Genomic DNA, 27,053 nt, shown 5'->3' with positions numbered 1-27,053 from the left:
TGAGAAAGTGCAAGACTACGGTGCTCATCTTCTGCCTGGACATGCTGAAATCTTCTAGATTCCATACAAATTCTAAAATGTCAGGCAACATACCTTTTCTTTTTTTTTGCATCAGAACTGTTTTTGCCTGTCATTATTTTGGCTTAGATTCTCTGGTTCTATTCAAAGATGCACAATGTCTTTATAATAACCCCATTAGCCATTTGTTCTACCCATCCTACCCCAACTCTTCTACTGAAAACTAACTTGCACCTCTCTTTCTCAGTCAAAGAGCAAAAGGTCTCAGACCTGAAAAACTGAAAGAAATGGTAGGGGTTATAGTTAAGGCTTTGGTGATAATTTACCAACATTCTCTGAACTCTGGGCAGGTCCTGGTGGATTAGAAGAAGGCGAATGTCATACCACTGTTCAAAAGAGGATGTAGGCAAAAGGCAGGTAACTATAGGCCAGTTAGTTTAGCATCTGTAGTTGGGAAAATGCTTGATGCTATCACTAAAGAAAAAATAGGGAGTTCCTCTGGTTGGCAATCAGTAGTGAGTGGTGTGCCGCAGAGGTCGGTGCTGGGCCTGTAACTGTCTACGATATACATTAATGATCTGGAAGAGGGGACCAAGTGTAGTGCATCTAAGTTTGCTGATGACGCTAAGTTGAGTGGAAAAGCAAAGTGTGTAGATGATATGGAGAGTCAGCAGACTCGGAAGTTAAGTGAGTGGGCAAGAGGGTGGAAGATGGAGTACAATGCTGGTAAATGCAAGGTCATCAACTTTGGAAGGAAAAATGGAAGATCAGATTGTTATTTAAATGGTAGAAGATTGCAGCACGCTGCCGCGCAGAAGGACGTATAAGTGTGTATACATGAATCGCAAAAGGTTGGTTTGCAGGTACAAAGAAGGCAAATGGAATGCTGGACTTCATTGCCAAAGGGATTGAATTTAAGAGCAGGGAGATTATGCTGCAACTGTACAGGGTAAAGGCAAGGCTGCATCTTGAGTACTGCGTGCAGTTCTGCTCTCCTTACTTGAGGAATTATATACTGGCTTTGGAGGCAGTGCAGAGGTACTTCACAAAGTTAATTCCAGAGGTAAGGGGGTTTAGACTATGATGAGAGATTGAGTCACCTGGGACTGTACTCCCTGGAATTTAGAAGAATGAGAGGAGACCTTATCGAAACATATAAAATTATGAAAGGGATAGATAAGATAGAGGCAGGAAAGTTGTTTTCACTGGTAGGTGAGACTAGAACTAGGGGGCATAGCCTCAAGATTTGGAGGAGTAAATTTAGGATGGAGATGCTTTTTCCAAAGAGTGGTGAATCTGTGGAATTCTCTACCCAATGAAGCAGTGAAGGCCACCTCAGTAAATAGATTTAAGACAAGGTTGGATAATTTTTTACATAATTGGTGAATTAAGGGTTATGGGGAAAAGGCAGGTAGGTGGAGATGAGTCCATGGTCAGATCATAGAAACATAGAAAATAGGTGCAGGAGTAGGCCATTCGGCCCTTCGAGTCTGCACCGCCATTCAGTATGATCATGGCTGATCATCCAACTCAGAACCCTGTACCAGCCTTCCCTCCATACCCTCTGATCCCTCTAGCCACAAGGGCCATATCTAACTCCCTCTTAAATATAGCCAATAAACTGGCCTCAACTGTTTCCTGTGGCAGAGAATTCCACAGATTCACCACTCTGTGTGAAGAAGCTTTTCCTGATCTCGGTCCTAAAAGGCTTCCCCTTTATCCTCAAACTGTGACCCCTCATTCTGGACTTCCCCAACATCGGGAACAATCTTCCTGCATCTAGCCTGTCCAATTCCTTTAGGATTTTATATGTTTCAATAAGATCCCCCCTCAATCTTCTAAATTCCAACAAGTATAAGCCTAGTCGATCCAGTCTTTCATCATATGAAAGTCCTGCCATCCCAGGAATCAATCTGGTGAACCTTCTTTGTACTCCCTCTATAGCAAGGATGTCTTTCCTCAGATTAGGGGACCAAAACCGCACACAATACTCCAGGTGTGGTCTCACCAAGGCCTTGTACAACTGCAGTAGTACCTCCTTGCTCCTGTACTCGAATCCTCTTGCTATGAATGCCAGCATACCATTCGCCTTTTTCACCGCCTGCTGTACCTGCATGCCCACTTTTAATGACTGGTGTATAATGACACCCTGGTCTCGTTGCACCTCCCCTTTTCCTAATCGGCCACCATTCAGATAATAATCTGTTTTCCTGTTTTTGCCACCAAGGTGGATAACCTCACATTTATCCACATTAAATTGCATCTACCGTGAATTTGCCCACTCACCTAACCTATCCAAGTCACCCTGCATCCTCTTAGCATCCCCCTCACAGCTAACACTGCCGCCCAGCTTCGTGTCATCCGCAAACTTGGAGATGCTGCATTTAATTCCCTCATCTAAGTCATTAATATATATTGTAAACAACTGGGGTCCCAGCACTGAGACCTGCGGTACCCTGCTAGTCACTGCCTGCCATTCTGAAAAGGTCCCGTTTATTCCCACTCTTTGCTTCCTGTCTGCCAACCAATTCTCTATCCACATCAATACCTTACCCCCAATACTGTATGCTTTAAGTTTGCACACTGATCTCCTGTGTGGGACCTTGTCAAAAGCCTTTTGAAAATCCAAATATACCACATTCACTGCTTCTCCCCTATCCACTCTATTAGTTACATCCTCAAAAAAATCTATGAGATTCCTCAGACATGGTTTTCCTTTCACAAATCCATGCTGACTTTGTCCGATGATTTCACCACTTTCCAAATGTGCTGTTATCACATCTTTGATAACTGACTCTAGCATTTTCCCCACCACCGATGTCAGGCCAACCAATCTATAATTCCCCGGTTTCTCTCTCCCTCCTTTTTTAAAAAGTGGGGTTACATTAGCCACCCTCCAATCCTCAGGAACTAGTCCAGAATCTAAAGAGATTTGAAAACTAATGCATCCACTATTTCTTGGGCTACTTCCTTAAGCACCCTGGGATGCAGACCATCTAGCCCTGGGGATTTATCTGCCTTTAATCCCTTCAATTTACCTAACACCACTTCCCTACTAACATGTATTTCCCTCAGTTTCTCCATCTCACAGGACCCTCTGTCCCCTACTATTTCTGGAAGATTATTTATGTCCTCCTTAGTGAAGACAGAACCAAAGTACTTATTCAATTGGTCTGCCATGTCCTTGTTCCCCATAATCAATTCACTTGTTTCTGTCTGTAGGGGACCTACATTTGTCTTAACCAATCTTTTTCTTTTCACATATCTATAAAAGCATTTAGTCATCTTTTATGTTCCCTGCCAGTTTTCTCTCATAAGCCATGAAGTTATTGAATGGTGGAGATGGCTCAATGGGCCAAATAGCCTACTCCTGCTCCTATGTTCTTATGAAACATTAGATATTTCTCTTTCCACAGAAGAAGCTTGGACTTCTGATTGTAGAAGCTAGAGTAAAGTAAGTCTTGAAACAGAGTCATAGTGTACAGTATAGAAATACATCCTTCCATCCACCATATCTATGCCTCCTAACCCAAGGATAGTACAATTGCCCACAGGTAATTCCATAATCTTCTATATTCTGTTCATTGTCAAAATGTCTCTTAAAGGTTGTCACTGTTTTCACATTCACCACACTGGCAGGTTCCAGCTACCAACAATGCTATGTAAAAAAATGTTTTCTCAGATCCCCTTTTCTTCCTCTCACCTTCAAAATGTGTTCTCTGGTTTCAGAGGGTGCTAGTGGAGGGAAATAAGATAAAAGTGCTTAAGAGGCTCTTAGATTGGCACGTGAATGTAAAAGGATTGAGGGATATGGACATTGTGTGGGCAAAAGGGATTAGTTTAATTAGGTGTTTAATTAGTTCGGTACAGCATGATGGGCCAAGGGGTATTGTTCTGTATTGTACTGTTCTATAACCACGTACATTTTATCTAAAAATCTGTCACAAGCCTTGTGGCCCACCAGACTGGTGCTTATGTCGGTCTCCGTGGCGTGAAGCCACTGAGAGTACGAGGCTCACCCCCACCCCACCCCCCGGATAGAATGCCAGTCGATTGCGAGGTTAAGTCTTGGCATTTTTGCCAGTACCCATTCTCAGCCAGGTAGACTGAAGTATTGTGTGGTTAAGTGCCTTGCTCAAGGACACACACGCTGCCTCGGCTGAAACTCGAACCCACGACCTTCAGATCTCTAGTCCAACGCCCTAACCACTTGGCCACGTGCCACACAACCAGATACATAATGGTTGTCAAAAACTGGCTCACCAGAGCCTATTTAGCTATATTTCAACAATAAGGGAAGAATATTAGTACAGGAATAAAAACCACCATGCCACCAGTGAACAGACAAAGCAACACACACAAAATGCTGGAGGAACTCAGCAGATCAAGCAGCATCTATGGAAATGAATGAACAGTCGACTGTTTGGACCAAAATCCTTCATCTGGACTGGAAAGGTAGGGGGATGATGACAGAATAAAAAGGTAGGGTAGGGAAGGAGGATAGCTGGAAGGTGATAAGCGAAGCCAAGTGGATCGGACAAGTAAAGAGCTGGAGAAGAAGGAATCTGATAGGAGAGGAGAGTGGACAACAGAAAAATGGGAAAGAGGAGGGGAACTGGATAGAAGGTGATAGGCAGATGAGAAGAGCTAAGAGGCCAGAGCGTTGATCAGAAGAAGTGGGGAGGCAAAGGGGAAAATGTTGTTACCAGAAGGAGAAATCGATTTTCATGCCATCAGGTTTTAAGCTAGCCAGACAGAATATAAGGTGTTGCTCTTCCATCCTGAAGGTGGACTCATCGTGGCACAAGTAGAGGGCAAGGAGCAACAAGTCAGACTGGAAAGGGAACTGCAATTAAAATGTTTGGCCACCGGAAAATTCGACTTTTGACAGATGGAGCAGAGTTACTCAAAGAAGCTGTCGCCTAATTTAAGACGGGTCTCACCACTGTAGAGGAGGCCACATCGGGAGCATCAAACACAATAGACAACTCCAGCAGATTTGCAGGTGAAGTGTTGCCTCACCTGGAAGGACTGTTTGGGTCCCTGAATGGAGGTGAGTGAGGAGGTAAATGGGCAGGTGTAGCACTTAGGCTGCATGTAGGGATAAGTGCCGGGCGGGAGATTAGTGGAGAGGGACAAATGAACAAGGGAATCATGGAAGGAGTGATCCCTGTGGAAAAACGAAACAGGTAGGGAAAGCTAAAGATATGTTAGGTAGTAGGATCCCTTCGAAGATGGCAGAAGTTGTGGAGAATGACGTGTTGGATATGGAGGCTTGTGGGAAGCTAGGCAAGGACGGAGGAACTATATCACTGTTACGGCGACAGAAAATGGAGTGCGCATAGATGTTCGGGAAACAGAGAAGATGTGAGTGAGGGCAGCATCAACGGTGGAGGAAGGAAGAGCCTGTTCCTTGAAAGGGTAGAACACCTTTGATGTTCCGGAAAGGAAACTTGCATCCTGAGAACAGATATGGCAAAGACAAAGAAACTGAGAAAATAGCATTTTTACAGAAGACAGAGTGGGAAGAGGTATAGAAAGATGTCAGTCGACAGTTTGTCTCCAGAGGTGGATACAGAGAGATTGAGAAAGGGGAGGGAGGTGTCAGAAATGGACCAAGTAAATTTAACGGCAGGGTGGAAGTTGGAGGCAAGTTTAATAAAATTGACAAGCTCAGCATGGGTACATGAAGTAACTCCAATGCAGTTGTCAATGTAGCACAGAAGGATTTGGGGAGCATTACCGGGAAATGCTTGGAGCATGAGCTGTTCTACGTAACCATCAAAAAGGCAGGCATAGCTCAGGCCCATAGGAATGCCCATGGCCACCTCTCAAGTCTGGAAAAACTAGGAGGAGCCAAAGGAAAAATTGTTGAGCATTATGACCAGTTCTGCCAGACAGAGGAGTGTGGTGGTAGAGGTGAACTGGTTGGACAAACTCATTTTCAGTGTAGGCATTCCACGAAAAAGAATTATTGCATCGCTGCGATATTGTGCATATACTCAGTGATAGCAAATCTAAAGAAAAGTCACAAGTGCAATTGCTTTCTACAGAAAGACCTTTTCGAAGTAGTCACTGAAGTTGCATTCATTAAAATCAACTACCTCCTTAACCAATCTTGTTACATTTAACTAAAAATAAACAAGGGGTACATGAATTAAATCCTTGGGAAAAGATAAACAAGCAAGTTTCTACCAATATAGTTGGCTCATGGACTAATATATTTTGACAATATTATATTAAATATATTTTCTCATACCATTGGTAAGCCATATAAAATAATAATTTATTTCATATTTTGTTCTCCCAAAGCAGTTACTCTACAAATACAAACACAGTACTGATATGAAAAACATGATTTTGACAGTCATTTACATTCTCCACCAAAAAAACAAGATACTTAAACAAGAGAGCAAAGTAGTTTCCATAGCAACAAGACATGAGTATCTCTCTTCTACTATCATTGCTGCGTAGAAAGCATCTTCATACTGAGAAAGTCAAGTGAACTTAAGCTTCAATTTATTTTTTTTCTCCTTACAAAATAGTTTAAAATTTGAACTTCAGTTCACAACTTATAAGAATTTAGGACACTCAAAAGGAATGTATAGCAAGAAATAAAGCAAGAGCACACACAGTCTACCACTAAGCTTTCCGATTGCCAATCCTGCTTTAACCATTCATCAAGATAACAAATACTATTGATAACATCGAGAGACAGATATTCAATCTGTGGACACAAATAAGAGGAGAATATTACAGCTAATAAAAAAAACTTGCAAAGTGTAATTATTGTTATAGGAAAAATTGGCTGAGGGTTAAATATTCACCAAGACACCACAGTCAACTTCAGACTCTTCAGGATACTGTTGTGCTGTTTTTTGACATTTGTCTGGGTGATGATAAAACATTTTACCTCTGCCAATAAAATAGTCCTCTCAGTAATGCATCAGACTGTCAACCTTTGGCTTAGAATCATCAGTGCTTATCACAAAGATTTTTTTTTAGTTTTTCTTAGCTTTAATACAATAAATCTCATTTCCCCTCAAAACAGAGTGTCATGATAAACATGTAGCTTAGAACACACAGATAACTGAACTTATTTTTATTTAGTATTTACAAGTTTCATACAGTTGGCATTGTGCAAGTTAAAAGGGGAAAGGCGTAGAGAGGGAAAGGAGGACAAGTGTGGAGAAGGAGGAGGGCAACTAGGGTAACTAATGGACAGTACAAGGAAGAAAGGGAGCAGATGGCCCAACGGCGAGAGCAAAAGGGGGATGGGAGGTAGACAGAAAAGCAGCAAAAAAAGGAGTTTATCTGGATGGGGGATGGAAGGCTATTGCTATTCCTTCCCTTTTACATCTCGGAATTGAACAGTGCAAACAGTCATGGCTTTGAGCATGCAACACATGTAATCAATGCATACACCAGTTTCATATATTGTTAGTGAGCAGACACGACATATTGATATAATTCCATAAAATGTAAAATATCCAATACAAAAAGGCACTCAGGATTGGTGAATGCCAATTCTATTGTTTCTATGACAACAACCAAGATGATTTTCTAACAGATTTCAATTGATGTTATCAATCACACAGCTGGAAAGTGTCAGACAGTCGTGGTAAAAATTGTCCTCTGTCGGTTAATAGGCATCTCTATTTCCTTGCAAAATCCGCCCTCTTCCTAGTCTGATAATACACTGGCAGCATCCAACAGTCCCTCTCAAGTTAGCAGGATTTCTGACCTTTGATAGTTTTTATTTCTCTTCAGAGGCATACTCCACACACTATGAACCAACCATATAGAAATTATTTTCACTCTGTCCCAGAGGCAAACACAATACAGAGCACAGTGGACAGCAAATACAGTGGATTCCAGTTGATTGGGACACACTGGGACCAGTACGCTTTGGCCCATTTAAGCAGCTCCCTCAATTATCTAAAGTTTCATGGAAATAGTTAAAAAGGTATTAAAAAAAGATAAATTATCATTTAAATGAGTATCAAATTATGTATTGAAATGAAATACAAAACAAATTAGAAAATTGCCTATATTACTACAGTACTATAAAACTGTATTAGTTCGTAACAGTTACCGACAGAGGCATCGTATTCGATTGGTAAGCTATCCATTCTTAGCCCTTTAAAGCAGAGGTTTAATGCTTTTCCCAATCACCAACAATTTGTTTTTATCTGTTCCTGACATACTTGAACAACCCAACACAAATGTGATCTGTTGCTTTGTGTTGCATTTGTAGAAAACAGAACCATCCAGCATGGCACAATAAAAATGGTCTGTTCCATCGGCATTGTAGATATCACCTGCAGAATATTTTTGAAGTTAGGGAGTTTTGGAGATTTCCATCTTTCTGTACTTACTACATCAGCACTATCATTTCGTCATGCGCTCTCTTGAATTTAATGTGGTGCCAACTTTTCAATCGTGACAACCAACCATCTGTTGCTTTAAAATATTTGTGACTCAGCTTCTTAATTAACTCTTCTGCCTTCTTTTTTAACATTAGTCCACTGACACGTACATCTCATCCAGTTACAGTGGAAAAACATTGAGGGCCTCTTCAACATCTATATCCTTACCTTCACGCTTTTATTTTTGGGATGCTCCCTATTGTCCCTCGAGTAACGCCCATTCTTCTTACATTGTATCTTGCTGATGTACCAAGTGTGCAATTGTAGATTCTGGTGCACCAGTTATTTCTGCCATATGAGTGGTGTTAGGCAGATGGCTTTTAATTTGGTCCAGGGTAATTTTGGTAATTTTTTTGGCTAGTGTCCAATCTTTTAGTAGCAAGGGTCTCAAAAATAATTTTTTAAAGAAAAAGTTTATTAAAAATTACTGCTTTTTGAATCGGGGTCTGTCTGTCAGTCCAAATGGATAGCATAACACAAGCATATTCAACTGTTTGCTCTAAGCATGTAGTGTCTCACAGCCATACAAGTGCAGTTACTGACCATCTACTGTCCCAATTAAGCAGCATTGTGTTCCAAATAAATGAAAGGAATTATATCAGCATCGGTACAAGACTGACTAACAAGACTGGAGGAGGAGAAGATGGCAGCATGACAGCAACACGCATGGCCACTTCGGTGATGATGTCTGTTATCTGTCAAGTAGGGGACCGTGCACAATTCTGATTTGATGGAGACAGACGTGAGAGTACGGAGGAACATCTGGAAAACTTCTGAAATGCCCGCTTCGCTGCCGCTGCAACTGTGTGGTAACCGGAATCGCCGGAGCAGAAGGCCCCGAAATCCTCGGCTTTGCGTGTTTCAGTGGCCAAGGAGAGGTCGAAGGCGCTCAGCAGAGGATGGCGCTCGGGAGGCTGTATTGGAGGGGCTGGTCGGAAGCTTGAAGTTTTCGAACGGACGGACTCAGTGTCAGCTGTGGTCGGCTGCTTCCAAGGCATCGGCAAGTTGAGAGTGCCTGCAGGTTTATGGCAGGGAGTTTCTCCTTTTTGCTGCCGCTATCGGGGACTCGGGAGTCGATCGACTCGGGGACTTTTGAGACTTTATTTACCATGCCCATGGTTTGTTCTTCATCAAATTATGGCATTGCTTTGCACTGCTGTAACTATATGTTATTATTAAGTGGTTCTGTCAGTGTTAGTCTTTGGCTTGCCCTGTTTTCTGTGATATCACTCCGGAGAAACATTGTATCATTTCTTAATGCATGTATGCATTTCTAAATGACAATAAAAGAGGACCGAGTGTTCTCACAATCTAATCTGACAAAATAAAAAATACAAGGTAAATGTTTCATTTTGAATTTGATCATCTTTGTTCAGTGTGGTGCTTCAGAGATCAGTGATAGCTATAAATAATTGAAGCCCTATGTTGTGGTAACAACATGAAGGGGTACAGTGTGTTGCAGCCACTTTTGCAATGATAATAAAAGGTTGTGAACATGACGTTAAGAAACTGAATTTATAAAGCTTCAGCAAAATTTGGCAGGTGGAGCAAATTGCAGTGAAGTGGGAGGTATTCTTTCTGGTTGTTGTTTAAATAGAAGCAGACAATGTAATATTGCAGCGGAAAGGGATTTGCATGTATGTGTACATGAAGCACAGGATGTCAGCATGCAGGTACAGCAAGCAATAAGCAAGACTAATGTAATGTAGGAGACACGAGACTGCAAATACTGAAATCTGGAGAAACAGAAAAATGGAGGCACTCAGCGTCACGCAGCATCAATGGAGGGAAATGGAAAGTCAACATTTCAAATGGAGACCCTTTGTCAGCCTTTATTACAAGAAAGAAGGAGTATTAAATAGGCAAGTCTTGCTCAGACCTATAGGATATTAGTGAAAACACATCTGCAGAACTGCGCAGTTTTGGTCTGCTTATTTAGGAAGGGATATACTTTTACTGGAGATAGTTCAGAAAATCCACTAGGTTAATTCTTGCAGGTAGGGTTTTTCTTAAGAAGAGTTGAGAAAAACAGGCCCATGGCACAGTAGCTCAGCAGTTAACATAACACTTTACAGTGCTAGCTATAAAACTGGGGTTCAATTCCCGCCACTGTCTGTAAGGAGTTTGCACATTCTCTCTGACCACATGGGTTTCCTCCGAATGCTCCAATTTCTTTGCACATTCCAAAGATGTACAAGGAAGTATAAGTAACTTGTAAGCATGCTATGTTGCTGCCATAAGCATGATAACATTTGTGGGTTGCCCCAGCACACCTTAAGACGACGTTGGTCATTGACACAAAACAATGCATTTCACTGCTTGCTTCAATGTTTCTAAGTACATGTGACAAATAAAGCTAATCTTTATATTTGTCTTTATACAACTCATTGAAGCTTGGAAGCATGAGAAGTGATCTAATTGAAAAACGTATACAAGAATGAAGGGGGATACGCATGGATGTATGTCTGGGAGGATGGCTCCCCTCTCGGGAAATCTAGAACTAGGAGGCACAATCTCAGAACTTAAAAATCACACTTTGAGAGTGAGAGTTCGTGGAATGTCATCTCCCAGATGGTCATTAATCACTGGAATTCACTACGCTAAAAGGCTGTGGTGATTGAGATCCACTGGATACCTTAGAGGCTGTGACAAATAGCTTTTAGACTATATGAGAGTTGAGGATTAATGGGAAAGAAGAAGAGAAGTTGAAAGAGGCTCAGATCAGATGAGTCATGACCTTACTGACTGATGGTCCAGGCTCAAATGCCTGTATAACTTATTCCTGTTCCTGAAGAGTTGTTGCTTGTTATGTCTCCCCGCTCACTGGTGAAAAACTTCTCTCTTATTAGGGGGACAGAGAATCTGCTGTATGTCATATGTCAGATGAAACGTGAAGTCTTTGGGGTAACTGCAAGTCCGTGTCTTTGCTGCTGCTTAGCTCACACTGAGTGCTCGGTGCTGGTACCGATGCTTGCTTTTTTTTGCCGCTGGTGGGGGGGGGGGAATTATTGCTCACTGCCGCTTACACGCAGGAGGGAGGGTAGCTGTGGGGGGGACTTCGGGGTTTAAAGTCAAGTTTAGCTGTCATTCATTCTTTGGGGCACTTGTCTGTTTTCGTGGATGTTTGCGAAGGAAAGCATTTCAGGATGTATATTGTATACATTTCTCTGACATTAAATTGGACCTTCGAACCTTTGAAATAATATTCTACCCATTTCAAAAGTCTTGTTCTAAGGTATAAAAACACATCACCAAATCTTCCACTTTTAAGCTGCCTCTCTTCAAAGGCAGACATTGATGTGGAAATCACCATCATTTTCAGTACATTAGCACAGCCTCTGGCTATCTGAGGAAAGGAGAATCTGAAAGTCAATACTTCAAACCTGACACAAACCTCATGATCTATTAGGCAGCTGTGAACCCTGCCCTCCTGTACTTTTGAGAGATGAACTGTGTACAACAGCCACCTCAAAATGCTGGAGAGAAACATTGTGCAAAATATCCCAGTCCACAGATAAGCTATCAGCACCCTCTCTCAGAACAATACTCTGGGCTTCAAAACCCTAATTATATTCAATTAGCTGTAATAAACAGGTCACATCATTGCATGTCTGACTCCAGACTCCCAAAACAGACCTCCAGTCCAAGCCATGTCATGACTAAACACTACCAATGGACAGAAAAAAAAAACAAGAATATACTGTCAAAACTTCCTTGAGGAGGTCGAAGCTTAGTGATGATGGCGTTAAACGCCAACTCCTTTGACCATAAGACCAAGGAGCAGAAGTAGGCCATTCGGCCCATCGAGTCTGCTCCGCCATTTTATCATGAGCTGATCCATTTTATCCTACTTAGTCTCACTGCCCCGCCTTCTCACCATAACCGTTGATGCCCTGGCTACTCAGATACCTATCAATCTCTGCCTTAGATACACCCAATGACTTGGCCTCCACTGCTGCCCGTGGCAACAAATTCCATAGATTCACCACCCTCTGACTAAAAAATTTTTTTCGCATTTCTGTTCTGAAAGGGCGCCCTTCAATCCTGAAGTCATGCCCTCTCGTACTAGACCCCCCCATCATGGGAAACAACTTTGCCACATCCACTCTGTCCATGCCTTTTAACATACAAAATGTTTCTATGAGGTCTCCCCTCATTCTTCTAAACTCCAAGGAATACAGTCCAAGAGCAGACAAACGTTCCTCATATGTTAACCCTCTCATTCCCGGAATCATTCTAGCGAATCTTCTGTGTACCCTCTCCAACGTCAGCACATCCTTTCTTAAATAAGGAGACCAAAACTGCCCACAGTACTCCAAGTGAGGTCTCACCAGCGCCTTATAGAGCCTCAACATCACATCCCTGCTCCTATACTCTATTCCTCTAGAAATGAATGCCAACATTGCATTTGCCTTCTTCACTACCAACTCAACCTGGAGGTTAACTTTAAGGGAATTCTGTACGAGGACTCCCAAGTCCCATTGCATCTCAGAACTTTGAATTCTTTCCCCATTTAAATAATAGTCTTCCCATTTATTTTTTCTGCCAAAGTGCATAACCATACACTTTCCAACATTGTACTTCATTTGCCATTTCTCTGCCCATTCTTCCAATCTATCCAAGTCTCTCTGCAGACTCTCCGTTTTCTCAGCACTACCGGCCCCTCCACCTATCTTCGTATCGTCAGCAAACTTAGCCACAAAGCCATCTATTCCATAATCCAAATCATTGATGTACAATGTAAAAAGAAGCGGCCCCAACACTGATCCCTGTGGAGCACCACTGGTAACCAGCAGCCAACCAGAATAGGATCCCTTTATTCCCACTCTCTGTTTCCTGCCAATCAGCCAACGCTCTATCCACGTATGTAACTTTCCTGTAATTCCATGGGCTCTTATCTTGTTAAGCAGCCTCATGTGTGGCACCTTGTCAAAGGCCTTCTGAAAATCCAAATATACAACATCCACTGCATCTCCCTTGTCTAGCCTACTGGTAATTTGCTCAAAAAATTGTATTAGGTTTGTCAGGCAGGATTTTCCTTTAAGGAATCCATGCTGAGTTCTGCCTATCTTGTCATATGCCTCCAGGTACTCTGTAACCTCATCCTTGACAATCGACTCCAACAACTACCCAACCACCGACATCAAGCTAACAGGTCTATAATTTCCTTTTTGCTTCCTTGCCCCTTTCTTAAATAGCGGAGTGACATTTGCAATCTTCCAGTCTTCCGGAACCATGCCAGAATCTATCGACTTTTGAAAGATCATCGCTAATGCCTCCGCAATCTCCACAGCTACTTCCTTCAGAACACAAGGGTGCATTCCATCTGGTCCGGAGATTTATCGACCTTTAGCCTATTCAGCTTCCTGAGTACTTTCTCTGTTGTAATTGTGACTGCACACACTTCTCTTCCCTGCCACCCTTGAGTGTCCGGTATCCTGCTGTCTTCCTCAGTGAAGACTGATGCAAAATACTTGTTCAGTTCCTCTGCCGTCTCCTCATCTCCCATTACAATTTCTCCAGTATCATTTTCTATCGATCTTATATCTACTCTCACCTGTCTTTTACTCTTTATATACTTGAAAAAGCTTTTAGTATCCTCTTTGATATTATTTGCTAGTTTCCTTTCATAGTTAATCTTTTCTCTCTTAATGACCTTCTTGGTTTCCTTTTGTAAGGTTTTAAAGACTTCCCAATCCTCTGTCTTCCCACTAATTTTTGCTTCCTTGTATGCCTTCTCCTTAGCTTTAACTTTGGCTTTGACTTCTCTTGTCAACCACGGTTGCATCCTTTTTCCACTCGAAAATTTCTTCTTTTTTGGAATATACCTGTCTTGCACATTCCTCATTTCTCACATAAATTCCAGCCACTGCTGCTCTGCTGTCTTTCCCGCCAGTGTCTCTTTCCAGTCAACTTTGGCCAGTTCCTCTCTCATGCCACTGTAGTTTCCTTTACTCCACTGAAACACCGACACATCAGATTTCAGCTTCTCTTTTTCTAATTTCACAGTGAACTCAATCATGTTATGATCACTGCCTCCTAAGGGTTCTTTCACCTCAATCTTTCCAATCACCTCCGGTTCATTACACAGTACTCAATCCAGTACAGCCGATCCCCTAGTGGGCTCAACAACAAGCTGTTCTAAAAAGCCATCTCACAGACATCCTACAAATTCTCTCTCTTGAGATCCTGATTTTTCCAATCTACTCGCATGTTAAAATCCCCACAATTATCATAACACTGCCCTTCTGACAAGCCTTTTCTATTTCCAGTTGTAATTTGTAGTCCACATCCCTGCAGCTGTTTGGAGGCCTATAAATAACTGCCATGCTTGCATCTTCGGAAACAGTTTTTTTTCTATCTTTGCTATCTCTTTTTTTTCCCCTTTCAAGGTTCTTTTGAAGACCCTGACCTGGAGTTACACTCTTGCCTTCGGTTCATTGTAGGAATGGGACCCTCTCTCAGGGCCTCACGACCAGCCGCTTTTTGATATCCCAATGACATGGCATGGAACGCTAGCACATCTTCAGGGTGCCAGATTTTTCGTGGCTCTGGAGGCAGGCTGATTCAAGGCTGGTGCTGCCAACTGATGCGTCGCAGGAGAACAAGGAAGATCGGAAGCAGCGAGCTTATTGTTGGCTGTGTGCCCAGAGATACAGAGCTCAGAAAAAGTGATGCAACAGACTTTTAACACTATAAATCAATGTGTTGTTTTGTTATGTCTCCCCTCTCGCTGTGAAACTGGGACACCTCTTATTCCCTTATTAGGGAGAGAGAGCCTGTGGTATGCCGAATTTCCGGGTGAACAAGTAGTCTCTGGGGTACTGCAAGTCTGTGTCTTTCTTGATGCTTTGCTGCACACTTGATTGCCTAGTGGGAGGTGCCGATGCTTTTTTTGCTGGTGGGGGGGGTCGTTGCCTTGCTGCTGCTTGCGCTTGGAAGGGGGGGAACGGGAGGGCACTTTGGGGTTCTAAAAATTTAACTGTCATTCATTCTTTGGGGCACTCCTGTTTTCAGTAACACCCCAATAACATACTGCTCAAATAACTATCAGAATATTTTACTATTTAATTTATTCCCATTTTCACAACCAACTAATTTGAAGAACCTAAGTCAGATAGACATCTGCCAAATATCCAGACCAATAAATAAGGGATTATTGATTAGTGAAGCTAGTTAATGGATTGTTTATGGCCTTTCAAAAAAAAAAATCAGTTCTTTTGCTGAATATGCATTTCAAATGGTATAAATATATATCTTCAAAAACAAAATTTGAAGATAATTCTTCTCAGATCTTTTCCCGATCAACAAATTCTGAATTGTGAAATACAGTAGAAAGCTTAACCTCTACTTACTGTGCAGAGAATGCTTGCCACCAACATATGTCTAAAATCTAAAACTTGGGTATAATGTGCGTAGCTTGATAACCTTTGTATAGAAATAAATGTTTTAAAAAATATTTAAAATGTTAAAAATAAATCTGCATTTTAAAATAAACAATTGAAACCTTTAAGCATTTGAAACCAATAAAGTTATTAAATTATATTTTAAAAAGAAATATACCTTGTAATTAATTAGTCTTCTGTCAATAGCCATTTCTTCCGATTAAAATCAATACACCCACCAATTTGGGTAGCTATCTTCAGAAATTTGTGGAAGTACAGTGGATTCTGGTTCATTGGGACACAGCGGGACCAGTACATTTTGGTTCACTTAAGCAGCTGCCCCAATTAGCCGAAGTTTCATGGAAATGGTTAAAAAGGTATATAAATAAAGGCAAACTATCATTTAACTGAGTAACAAATTGTGTATTCAAATAACATACAGAACAAATTAGAACATTACCAATACTACTGTAGTACTATAAATCTGTGTATTAATTCCCAATTGTGATCGACAGAAGAATTCATCCAATATACCTGTACTCTGCCGGGTTCTTTTGCTGTGAATGAACAAAATCAGCACCGACACCTAGTGATTACAATGATTTCGATGATTGTATCCTCCAAATCTTCATTTTCATTGTAACATTCACAATGGTTGTCAATACTTTCAAATTCCTTGTAGTCCCTAACTTGCTGAAGTAGTGAAATTGTTTCATTTTCACTCCCAGCTAATTGGGCATCTCCAAGCCTGAATGCTTGAAACCACCGTGAGCAAAACGGTTCCAAATTGTCTTACTGCTTATTTCTCTGCAACTATCAGTAACAAGAATCACTGCTTTCTGAAGACAATCAGACACAACAAACAGTATTTAAAAACTGTTGACCCTAAGCATAGTGTGATGTCTCACAGGCACACTAGAGGAGCCACTGGTTCGAGACGCTGTTGAAGGGGCCGCTGGGTCCTGATGCTTTCAGAGATGTTATCGAAATACTGAGATTTATCGATTGGACTGTAGTTCATATTGGCTCCTTTCAGTTCCTTGTTTTTTTACTCTCTCTCTCTCTCTCGTGTTCTCACCCATCATTTCTTGTTGCAGATTGACGGCCTTGGAGTTTGGGTGATCTGTTGGTTTTTGTGTAAGGGCGGGGTTGGTGGTGCTTGGGATTTGCAATGAGGGGGATTGATGTCTTTCTTTCAACTACTTATATGGTTTTCTGTATTCTATGGCTATCCGGAGAAGAGACAAATTTCAGAGTTGTATTCTGTGTAAATACTTCGATAATAAGATGAACCTTTGAACCAGTGCATGTGACTGACGCTAGTTAGAAATTATTCGGCATAGTGTTCTGTCCAAATTTGTGTCCCAAATAAACGAAGAGATTCCCAGCTATTTTCTCAATTAGGTTTTGTTTTTAAAGAGCTGTCTCAAATATGTGGCCGCCCCGATTCACCAATGACGCAAATAACCAGAATCCACTGTGTATTCTCTGCCCTGGGCAGAGTCCAAGAGTGAAATGCAATTGCCTGAGACTGGACATCAGCTAGGCAGTTCAGGACTTCCACAGTGAATCATAATTCCAAAGTTTCTGCCCAGTTATGTAATCAAATGCCAGAAGTTCAAAGCAGAAATGCTAGCTTGTAAGGAGAAAATCTAAGCTATTAGTCCCCAAACAGAGGAAATGATATCTCATCATATTGTGATGCAACTGCAAAATAATTCCTTATAACTTGATTACAAAAGGTATGAGAATAATAAAGTGATGCATGCATTGACATCTGTACAATAATAATAATAATAATATATAGGCCAACAAAATTTATTTCAAACCTGTGCAGTAATTATTTGGTTATTTACATTAGACAGGAATAAAAGCATCTAAAAGAACAATAATATAGTGATACTGTGGCACAGAACAGCAAGATGCATTTTGAATCTGCATTTTTAAAATGCTGCACATGGCAGTTTTAAGAAAACACCAAATAATGAGGTATCTAATAACATGAAAGAAAATAGAACCAAGATGCAAACTATCTTAAGCGCTTGCATACAATTCCACTGATCTTTGACTTAAGAGCAATTTTGACAAAATGTTAATTAGTCTGAAGATGACAGAAGCAGAGGAAGATGTTCTTCATATTCTCAAACTAATTGTAGTATTTAATTTGATCATAAAATAATTGCACATTAATTCAAATTACCTATCTTTATACAATCTCTATTCATTTATTGATCTGTTATGAAAATTCAAGCTCCAAAATCAGTGGGCACACTAAATTTAAATTTCCACTAGCTGTTACATCATACAAGTGGATTTCCGTGAAGCGGGTAGTCATGGTTGAACTGACAGTGCCTTAGGAAGAACAGATTGAGGAGGCCTTTGAGGATAAGAAAGCCAAATACCACGAGCTGGTAGAGCAGTGCCAGAGACAGGGGTGGAGAGCACAAAGCAAGCCTACAGAGGTGAGGTGTAGAAGCTTCACTGGCTCCAGAGCCTACTCTCCTTGGCATTAAGGGGACTGCAAAGAAAAGAGTCATCAAGATCATCACAAAGGCTGCTGAGTGAGCCTCCAGGTGGCTTTGGATCAAAAGGGGGACCCAAGAACCAATGCTGCTGGGACATAAACCAGGGCTTCATCAACCCTAGCTGGGTCGCCTGGGCAAGAGAGTGCTTGATGTTGAAAGATCCGAAACATCCGATGACCCCAGGTTACATCGCCAATGGTGTGTCTAAATGCACCCTAGGTGGTATCTCAGCATCATGATTTCACTAAAATAGCCTAGTTCTAGTTATGGCCCGAAACAAAATCAGAAAGTACTGGAAACAACCAGCAAGTCAGGTAAGGCACATGGAAAGAAAAACAATGCTAACATTTCAGGTCAAAGTTCCTTTGTCTGACCCACAGGTACTGCCCGACCTGCTGAGAATTTCTAGCACTTTCTGATTTCATTTCAGATTTCTAGCATCTACAATTTTTGATTTTCATCTACTAGTAGGATAAACAACCCGGATTTTGGCATTGGAAGAATGAGCTACTTTGTGACCTATTAATCAGTTTAACTACGTCATCCCACAAACTTATAAATTTGAAAAGATGTAACCAATCCCTTCAGGGTTCGCCCTCAAGCCTGGTTACCAATCCAGTAACAATCCACTCTTCATCACCTCTTTTCTCAGGTTTTGTGCCTAGATGACCTATTATCAATGTTCTGTACAACTGAAGCATTGCTTCCAAACTTTATAACAATATAATGGAGTAAAATTGTGATATAGGCTGAGCAGAGGTAAAGAAATCACACTTTTTTTTGTTCTTTTACAAGGCATGAATATTTCTGGGAACACCAACACTGCTGGTCAAGCAACACACACAAAATGCTGGTGGAACGCAGCAGGCCAGACAGCATCCATAGGAAGAAGCACAGTCGACGTTTCGGGTCGAGACCCTTCATCAGGAATGGTCAATCCCCGATTGCCCAGGAAGGAAGCCACTATCCAGTACCACTGCTTTCATTCTGGTACAGTGCTGATAGATACCAAGTTCCCAAATTTAGACTATGCGACCATAAAAGAATATTAACACAATTCTAGAACACTAACTGAAATTTGAATAAAGTGTTTCATAAATTTACTTATTTTCAGCTTCTTTTATCATACTAGTACTTAGTCTGCTCCCTTAGTGTTAATATTGGTAATCAAGAACACATTCGACAATCTAAGAATCAGCATGGCTGCTCTCTCTCCTAACTTCTGCATCCTTGGATTGGAATAGTTAGCTCCAATCATAATTGGGTTGTGGCCAGGTCTCTGAGAAGTATACTATAATATCTTTTAACCACTCTTTAACTACTAGCCAACTTGTTCAACTTCTTATAGGCTGTACACACAATTACCTGGTCAATTACTTGCATTCTGTTCGTGAGCTTCTCGCACTTTGAGTGTGCATTTACCTCTCCAAATACAGAGAATAAAAAGGCAAAAAGCAAGAAGATTTCAAAGGGATTCAATACATCCAGATTTGTTCCCTCAGTACATACCGATTAATTCCATTGGGTGCTGAAATATGAAATGCTCACATAATCGAATGAACATTTTTGTTACTTCTTCAGTGGGGCACTCAGCATGTCTAAATGAAACAAAATTAAAATCTAGTCACAAATACACATAATCCTATACTTAACGTATTAACAAGCACAAATTTATTTTTAAAAACAAGTTGAAGAATTTCCAGAATTAATCCATTAAGTTTTAATAAAGATATTTGCTATACACATCTCACATAAACATTCAACAGCTTTCTCAATCGACCAGTATTTAAATATTTGAGAGTTCCTTGAAACAATCCATTTCCTCAAGTGCACAAATATAAATGTATAAAGACAGAAAATGCTGGAGATATTCAAGCAGGAAAGGTGGTATCTGCGAAGATAGAGAGAATGGTAACATTTCAAATTGATAACATTTTCAGAACTGATGGGAGTCATCAGCCTGAAGTATAAACAGTTTGGGAAAGACAGAGGTTTACTAAGGATGGTCATTTCAGCTAGAAGCATGGGAGATCACATCTCATGATTTTGATTTCAGTTTTTGAAGAAGTAATCAAGAGGGTCAATGAGGGTATGATGGTACATGTAATCTACAGTGCCTTGAAAAAGGATTCAGCCTCCACAACTAACTTCACATTTTACTATTTCATTTTCTAAATTTAAAATATATTGAAGTAGCATTTTGAGCTAAATTACAAAACATTGTACATCATGTCATATCAAATGAAAAATTCCAGAATCAACAATTTACTAAAAATTAAAAACAAAAATTCTGAGACTGAAAAAGTATTCATCCCCTTTTTAATTATTACACTAACTTTCCTCAGGTGCAATACCTTACCAACTCTCCCAATTTGTTGATGTAGAAAATTGGAGGATCACCTGAATAAATTACACCCCCCCACCCCCCACCCCGTAAGGTCCAACAGTATGGAAGATTTTCAACAGACCAAACCAAAATGAAAACAAAAGAACATCAAAGGCAAGTCAGGCAAATGATAACAGAGAAGCACAAATCTAGGTACTATACCATCTCAAAGGCAGGGAACATACATCCGAGCTCAGTGTAGTCCATCATGAAAAACTGCAAAAATTATGAAACCACAGCTACATTGCCTAGGTCAGGCCATCCCTCTAAACCTAGTCACCAGAAAAGAATGGCAATTGTAAGAGAGGCTACGGTGACACCAACGGTCACTCTGAGCTGCAGAATTCAGTGGCTGCAACGGTTGATGAAGTTCATGGCTTGCATAGAAAGTGTATTTGTGGAAGAGTGGCAAGGAAGAAGTCCCGACTAACAAAAACATACCTTTGCCCACAAAGACATTGCAAGGCGTCACTCAGAAGACACTGTAAAGATGTGGAAGAGGGTCTTGTGGTTGGATGAAAGTTAAGTGGAACTTTTTGGCCTCAACTGTAAGCAGTACATAAGGTGTAAATCTAATACTGTGCATCAGCCAGGTGACCATACCTACTGTAAAGTATGGTGGAGGCAGCATCATGTAATGTGGATGTTTTTCAGCACAAGGGACTGGAAATCTGGTCAGGATTGACAGTAAGATGAAGGCAGATAAATAAAAAGAGATCCTGGATAAAATCTGCTGGCCTCTGTCAGAAAGCTTAAACTTGGGAGGAAGTTCAGCAGGACAATGACCCAAAGCACACTGCCAGAGAAACCATGGAGTGGCTTCAAATGAAGAAAATTGATGCTCTTGAGTGGCCCAGTCAGAGTCATGACCTTTACCCAATTAAACATCTCTGACAAGACCTCAAGATGGCTGTCCACCAACGCTCCCCAACTAACCTGACACAGCTTAAACAATCTTGCAAGGAGGAATAGGCAAATCTTGCTCCATTACATTGCACAAAGCTAATAGAGATTTATCCAAAAAAATATATTACTGGCTGTAATAGCTGTAAGAGATGATTCAACTAAGAACTGAGCAAAGGGGGGATGTATATTTGTGAACTGCTGATATTTCAGTTTTTTGAATTTTTAGTTTAACATGCTTTACAATTTTCCATTTTTGGACTCCACTGTGAAAAGACGCTTGTGATTGACAAGTAAAAAATTTCAGTTAAATGGATCAAAATCCCTGGTTATAATACCCATTTAAGTGAACAAAGGGTTGGGGGCTGAATACTTTTACAAGTATTTTGCATTGTAAACTGCTCTGGAAGATTAGATTACATGACATGACATGGGTTTAAGGAACAGCCAACTAGCAAGATACAAAATTGACTCCATGGTTGGAAGTAAAAGATCATGGCGGAAGACTGTGTTCCAGACTGGAGGTCTGTGAGTAGTGGTGTGCCTCATCTGTTAACATTGATCCAGCGCAGTTTGTCATCACCATCAATGATTTGCATAAGAATATACATGGTAATAACTCTACAGATGACATGTGGGCAGAAGGTTATTCAGAATTACAGCAGGATTTTAATCAGCTGGGTAAGTGGGCAAATGGAATTTCAAGGTGTGGAATTTTGGGAAAACAAGTCAGGGTACGATGTTCGCTATGATAGGGCCCCAACGAGCCTAGAGTTTTAGTGCATAGTACACTGAAAAGTAGAGTCACAGGTAGACAGTGCGGTATACAAAGTGACCTTCATCAGACAGAAAATTCAGTATAGAAACTAGGCTATTATATTGCAGTTGTATAAGATGCTGGTGAGGCAGCTCTTGGAATATTGTGCTCAGTTTTAGTCAGTCTGCTATAGGAAAGCTGTTACTAAGCTGGAAAGAGGACAGTACAGATTTATGATAATGTTGTCAAGTTTCAGAGAGACAGAGGATGTGCAAACTAGGAAACTGTTCCTTGGAGTCTGAGGGGTGATCTTGCAGAAGTGCATAAAAACATAAGAGTGAAGGTACACTGTCTTCTTCCCAGCACTTGCCCTAAGATTACATACAAACTCTGTTTCAGCAAAGTAAAATCATGACAATATTGATAAACTTTTTGGATTCAGCAATTTTGGTCTTGGTCACTTATAATAAAATAGAGACAGTGCTACCTGGTGGCAATTAAAGGTTACTACAGCATTTTTTGACTGATGGCTGGAAAACGACCTGTATTCTGAGCACAGTCAATGTAAGAAAATGTCACAACAGAATCATGATTTTTAAAAAAGTTAAAACTGAGTCACTTCTGGGATATCAAGATAGATACTACAAAAAAGGTTTAAGGAATGTCAAGCCAGGTAAAAATGCAGAGATGTCCTGAGGGAATTTCACAACCTTGCACAAGACACAGCAGTTAAAAGCAAGCATGCATAACAGGCCAGAATTAGTAAAGGGGAAGAGATGAGAAACATGGAGGGACAGGACAATGGAAGCATTTGAAAAATAAAAGTCAATATTTTAAAAGTGACACACTGGTTTAAGTCAATGTAATGGGTTTATGTTGTCAACCCCAGGCAATGGGTGAATGGATCATAGCAACGTAAACTCTTAAATGGTATTAAATATTTTGATCTACAATACAGAATTTACCAACACTAAAGTTTACTTAAAGCATCAGAGTTCAGCAGACTATTCAGAAGGCACTGTAATTGCTACTGCCAAGAGACTGTAGTTGTCATAGCCAAAGAGATACCTGTCCCCTCTGTCTTATAAGCTTTCTGTCTGAACTCTGCCAGTTAATACACACTGATTTATCAGGGAAATGGCCATCTAAAAAAGTTCACATATGCAAGTATTTATACAAAGAAAAACTTTTTTTTAAACCTAATGGCTGGTCTTCAGACTGGCATTATTTCCAAGGCTCATTACTGAAATCAGAATATATCATTCTTGTAACAACTGATCCCCAATTCATCATTTCTCAAATGGCTTCAAGATCAATTAAGCTGTCAGCAAAGAAGTCTGAAATGATACAGAATTTGAAAGCAATTGAGATTTATGTAATGTTTCCAACAATTAGGAACAATCAGCTACTTTAGATTAAGTTCTTCCTAACATCCGGAAATATAACAAAGTAAGATAACATCTTCAGAAAGCATTTTTAAATACAAATTTATCACAGGGCAGGGCACAAATTCTTAACTCTCCTTGCTTACCTACCTCCCTATTCATTGCTGGCTTCTCCTTCACATGCTTCCACTTGAAGTATATTTTAATCACATCCCAAATCTCACCCATTTCTCCAAAAACTCACCTCTTTCACTGGTCTTCTGCTCTGAGCTGAAGATTGCCACAAGCAAAATTATAAATGACATCCTCTGTAGTCTTCGTGTATATTTCTCCATGTCAACCTTGCCTTGCTAGCTCAAGATAAGCTGAATCAGGCCAGAAACAACCTAATCATCCTGCTTGATCCAGAACTTCAAACCTTAAATGAACAACAGCTTTTCCAGAATGCAGTCAGGGAAGCCACCTACAGTCACTCCATTTCTAGTACATTGAAATTACATCCATCACAATCTTGCACCATATATCCACAAATTCACTCAACTGTACATCTCTCCTTTTTCTATGCCTAGAAGTACTTGCAGTAGCTTCCCCCTGCACCCCACCCCATAATCCTCACTCACCCAATATTCATATGTGACACGCAAACACAAGGAATTCTGCAGATGCTGGAAATTCAAGCAACACACATCAAAGTTGCTGGTGAACGCAGTAGGCCAGACAGCATCTCTAGGAAGAGGTACAGTCGACGTTTCGGGCCGAGACCCTTCGTCAGGACTAACTGAAGGAAAAGCTAGCTCTTCCTTCAGTTAGTCCTGACAAAGGGTCTCGGCCCGAAACGTCGACTGTACCTCTTCCTAGAGATGCTGCCTGGCCTGCTGCGTAAACCAGTAACTTTGATGTGTGTTACTTCATATGAGACACTTTCCTCCCATTCTAGATCTTGAGTATTTCTCTGTTAAGTGTTGTTACATAAATACAAAGCAGCTCTTAATGCAGATCTTCCATTAATATACAAGAATAATGCCCAGGGTTGTGACAGTATCATTCTTGTTTACTGATGCAAGAATGCCATGCATAAACCACAGCTCAAACTGAATTCTAAATCATTGAACCAGGAAATTGGAAAGACTTGTTTTCATGTAACTGACCAAATGCCTTTCAACTAGTTTCTTTTCATATTAACTTTTGTTTTTCTCAGTATATAAAATATTTGTAATTTTCAATTCATCGGACTTGCTACTGAACCTCTTTACTCAAAATTCCATTAAAGCTCAGCGCTAATCAACAATATTACTGTTTTCAAAAAGAACTGCAAAGATATTTAGCTCCATCCAGCAGCAGGATTAGGTACTGCAACAATATATTAGAAAACCAAGCTTCAGGGGTGGTAAAGAATTTTTTTGGGGAGGGATTGGAAGAAATGCAGCTGAAGTACCAAACTAACAATGTGAATCAATTCAGAATGCTACCCACACGAATATATTGTTTTAACCATATACTACCAGGCATTAAGATGCCACAGTGACTTCCCCACAAAGGGTAGTGATTGAAGGGACTTATTCTAGCTAAAGGTCTGTGACTAGTGATAGGGATTTATATTGGGACCTCTGTTGTTTGTAACAATATATAAATAAGTAGAATGAAATTTGGATAGGTGGGTTGATATATTCCCAGACATTATGCAGATTAGTGGTATTGTGCAGTATAGAAGATTGTCAAAGGATATAGCAGGTTTTAAATCAATTGCAGATATAGATGGAGAAACAGCAGATGAAGCCAAGTCCAGGCAAGGGTGTAATGTTGCACTTTGGAAGGTCGAATGCAAAGGACAGTACACTGTTAATGGCAAGACCCTTACCCGTGTTGGTGTACAGAGTGATCTAGGGGTGCAAGTCCATAGCTTTCTGGAAGTGGCTAAACAGATGACAATATAAAATACTTGATTTTATTAATCAAGGCACTGAATTCAAAAGTCAGGAAGTTGTAATGTCGCTTTATAAAACTGGTTAGGTCTCACCTGGAACACTACATTCAATCCCGGTCAGCCCTTTAGAGGAAGGATTAGATAGAGTGCAGAAGAGGTTTGCCAGGATGCTGCCTGGATTAGAGGGCATGTGCATAAGGGGAGATTGAACAAACTTGTGTTGTTTTCTCTGGTATAGCCCAGGCTGAGGGGAGATCTGTTAGAGGTTTATATGGTAATGAGGGGGAAAGGCAGAATAGACAGACAGCATCTTCTTCCCAGAATTGAAATATCCAACACCAGAGGGGATAAATTTAAGGTGAGGGGGCGTTCAAAGGAGATGGGAGGCAAATTTTTAAATGAAACACAGAAAAAGGTAGGTGCCTGGAATCCACTACCAGAGAGGGCAGAGAAAGCAAATAGATCAGGCACTTAAGAGGCTCTGAGATAGGCACACGAGTGATTTAATAACTGGTTTAATTAGTTCAGCACAACATCATGGGATGAAGGGTCTGCTCATCCGCTGTACTGTTCTACATTCTGTTGTCTGACACAGAAAAAATGTTAATGCTAGTATTTATTAACAGCCTACCTTCCATTCAGACCACTGCAAAATAAACAGATTCCTGATTGGTCAGGGCATCAAGGGATATGGTGAGAGGGGTTGAATGGGATCCGGGATCAGCCATAATGGAATGGTGGAGTGAACTTAATGGGCTGAATGGCCTAATTATGTCTTATGGTCTAATATCATAACAAGACATTTAGTATATCCATAAAGAGGAAAACCAAGTTGTAATTCTCAGCATTTTAAATCGAAGTTCTATGTGTCTGACAGCTTCATTTGATTAAAATTATTTTGAGCATTTAGAGCTACTTTAAAAAACAGTACAGCCCTTCAGCCCACAACGTGGTGCTAAACTAATCAAGGTATTGACATCTAATCCATTTTGCCCGAACATGATCTATATCCCTCCATTCCCTATATAACATGTCTAAGAGCATGTTAAAACAGCTCTATTATATCTGCCTCCATCACCCACCCCAGCAGCGTATTCCTGGCATCCACTGAAAATCAAAAGCTACCCACGTGTCATCTTTGAAGTTTCCTCCTCTCACCTTAAATGTATATATTTATATATGTGTGTGTATGTATATGTATATATATATACATGTGTGTGTGTGTGTGTGTGTGTGTATATGTATGTTTGTGTGTGTGTGAGTGTGTGCGCGTGTTTGTGTGTGTGTGTATATGTGTATATATTATATGTGTATGTGTGTGTATGTGTATATACATATACA

The 27,053-nt window shown here is 40.6% G+C and overlaps 1 protein-coding gene across 4 annotated transcripts in view; it reads right to left on the bottom strand.

Moving 5' to 3' along the window:
- Positions 1-27,053, bottom strand: part of rngtt (RNA guanylyltransferase and 5'-phosphatase) — a 384,142-nt gene that overhangs the window by 317,964 nt on the left and 39,125 nt on the right. For all 4 annotated transcript variants that reach the window (XM_072249966.1, XM_072249979.1, XM_072249970.1 and 1 more), the window contains exon 4: positions 19,867-19,955. In XM_072249966.1, coding sequence (XP_072106067.1) covers positions 19,867-19,955 — 89 coding nt within the window. The remainder of the gene's footprint in view (positions 1-19,866; positions 19,956-27,053) is intronic.

The sequence above is a fragment of the Mobula birostris genome, chromosome 2 (assembly GCF_030028105.1).
Source record: "Mobula birostris isolate sMobBir1 chromosome 2, sMobBir1.hap1, whole genome shotgun sequence".
NCBI lineage: Eukaryota > Metazoa > Chordata > Chondrichthyes > Myliobatiformes > Myliobatidae > Mobula > Mobula birostris.
Note: the sequence above shows the minus strand (reverse complement) of the source record. Positions and strands in the feature narration are given on the sequence as shown.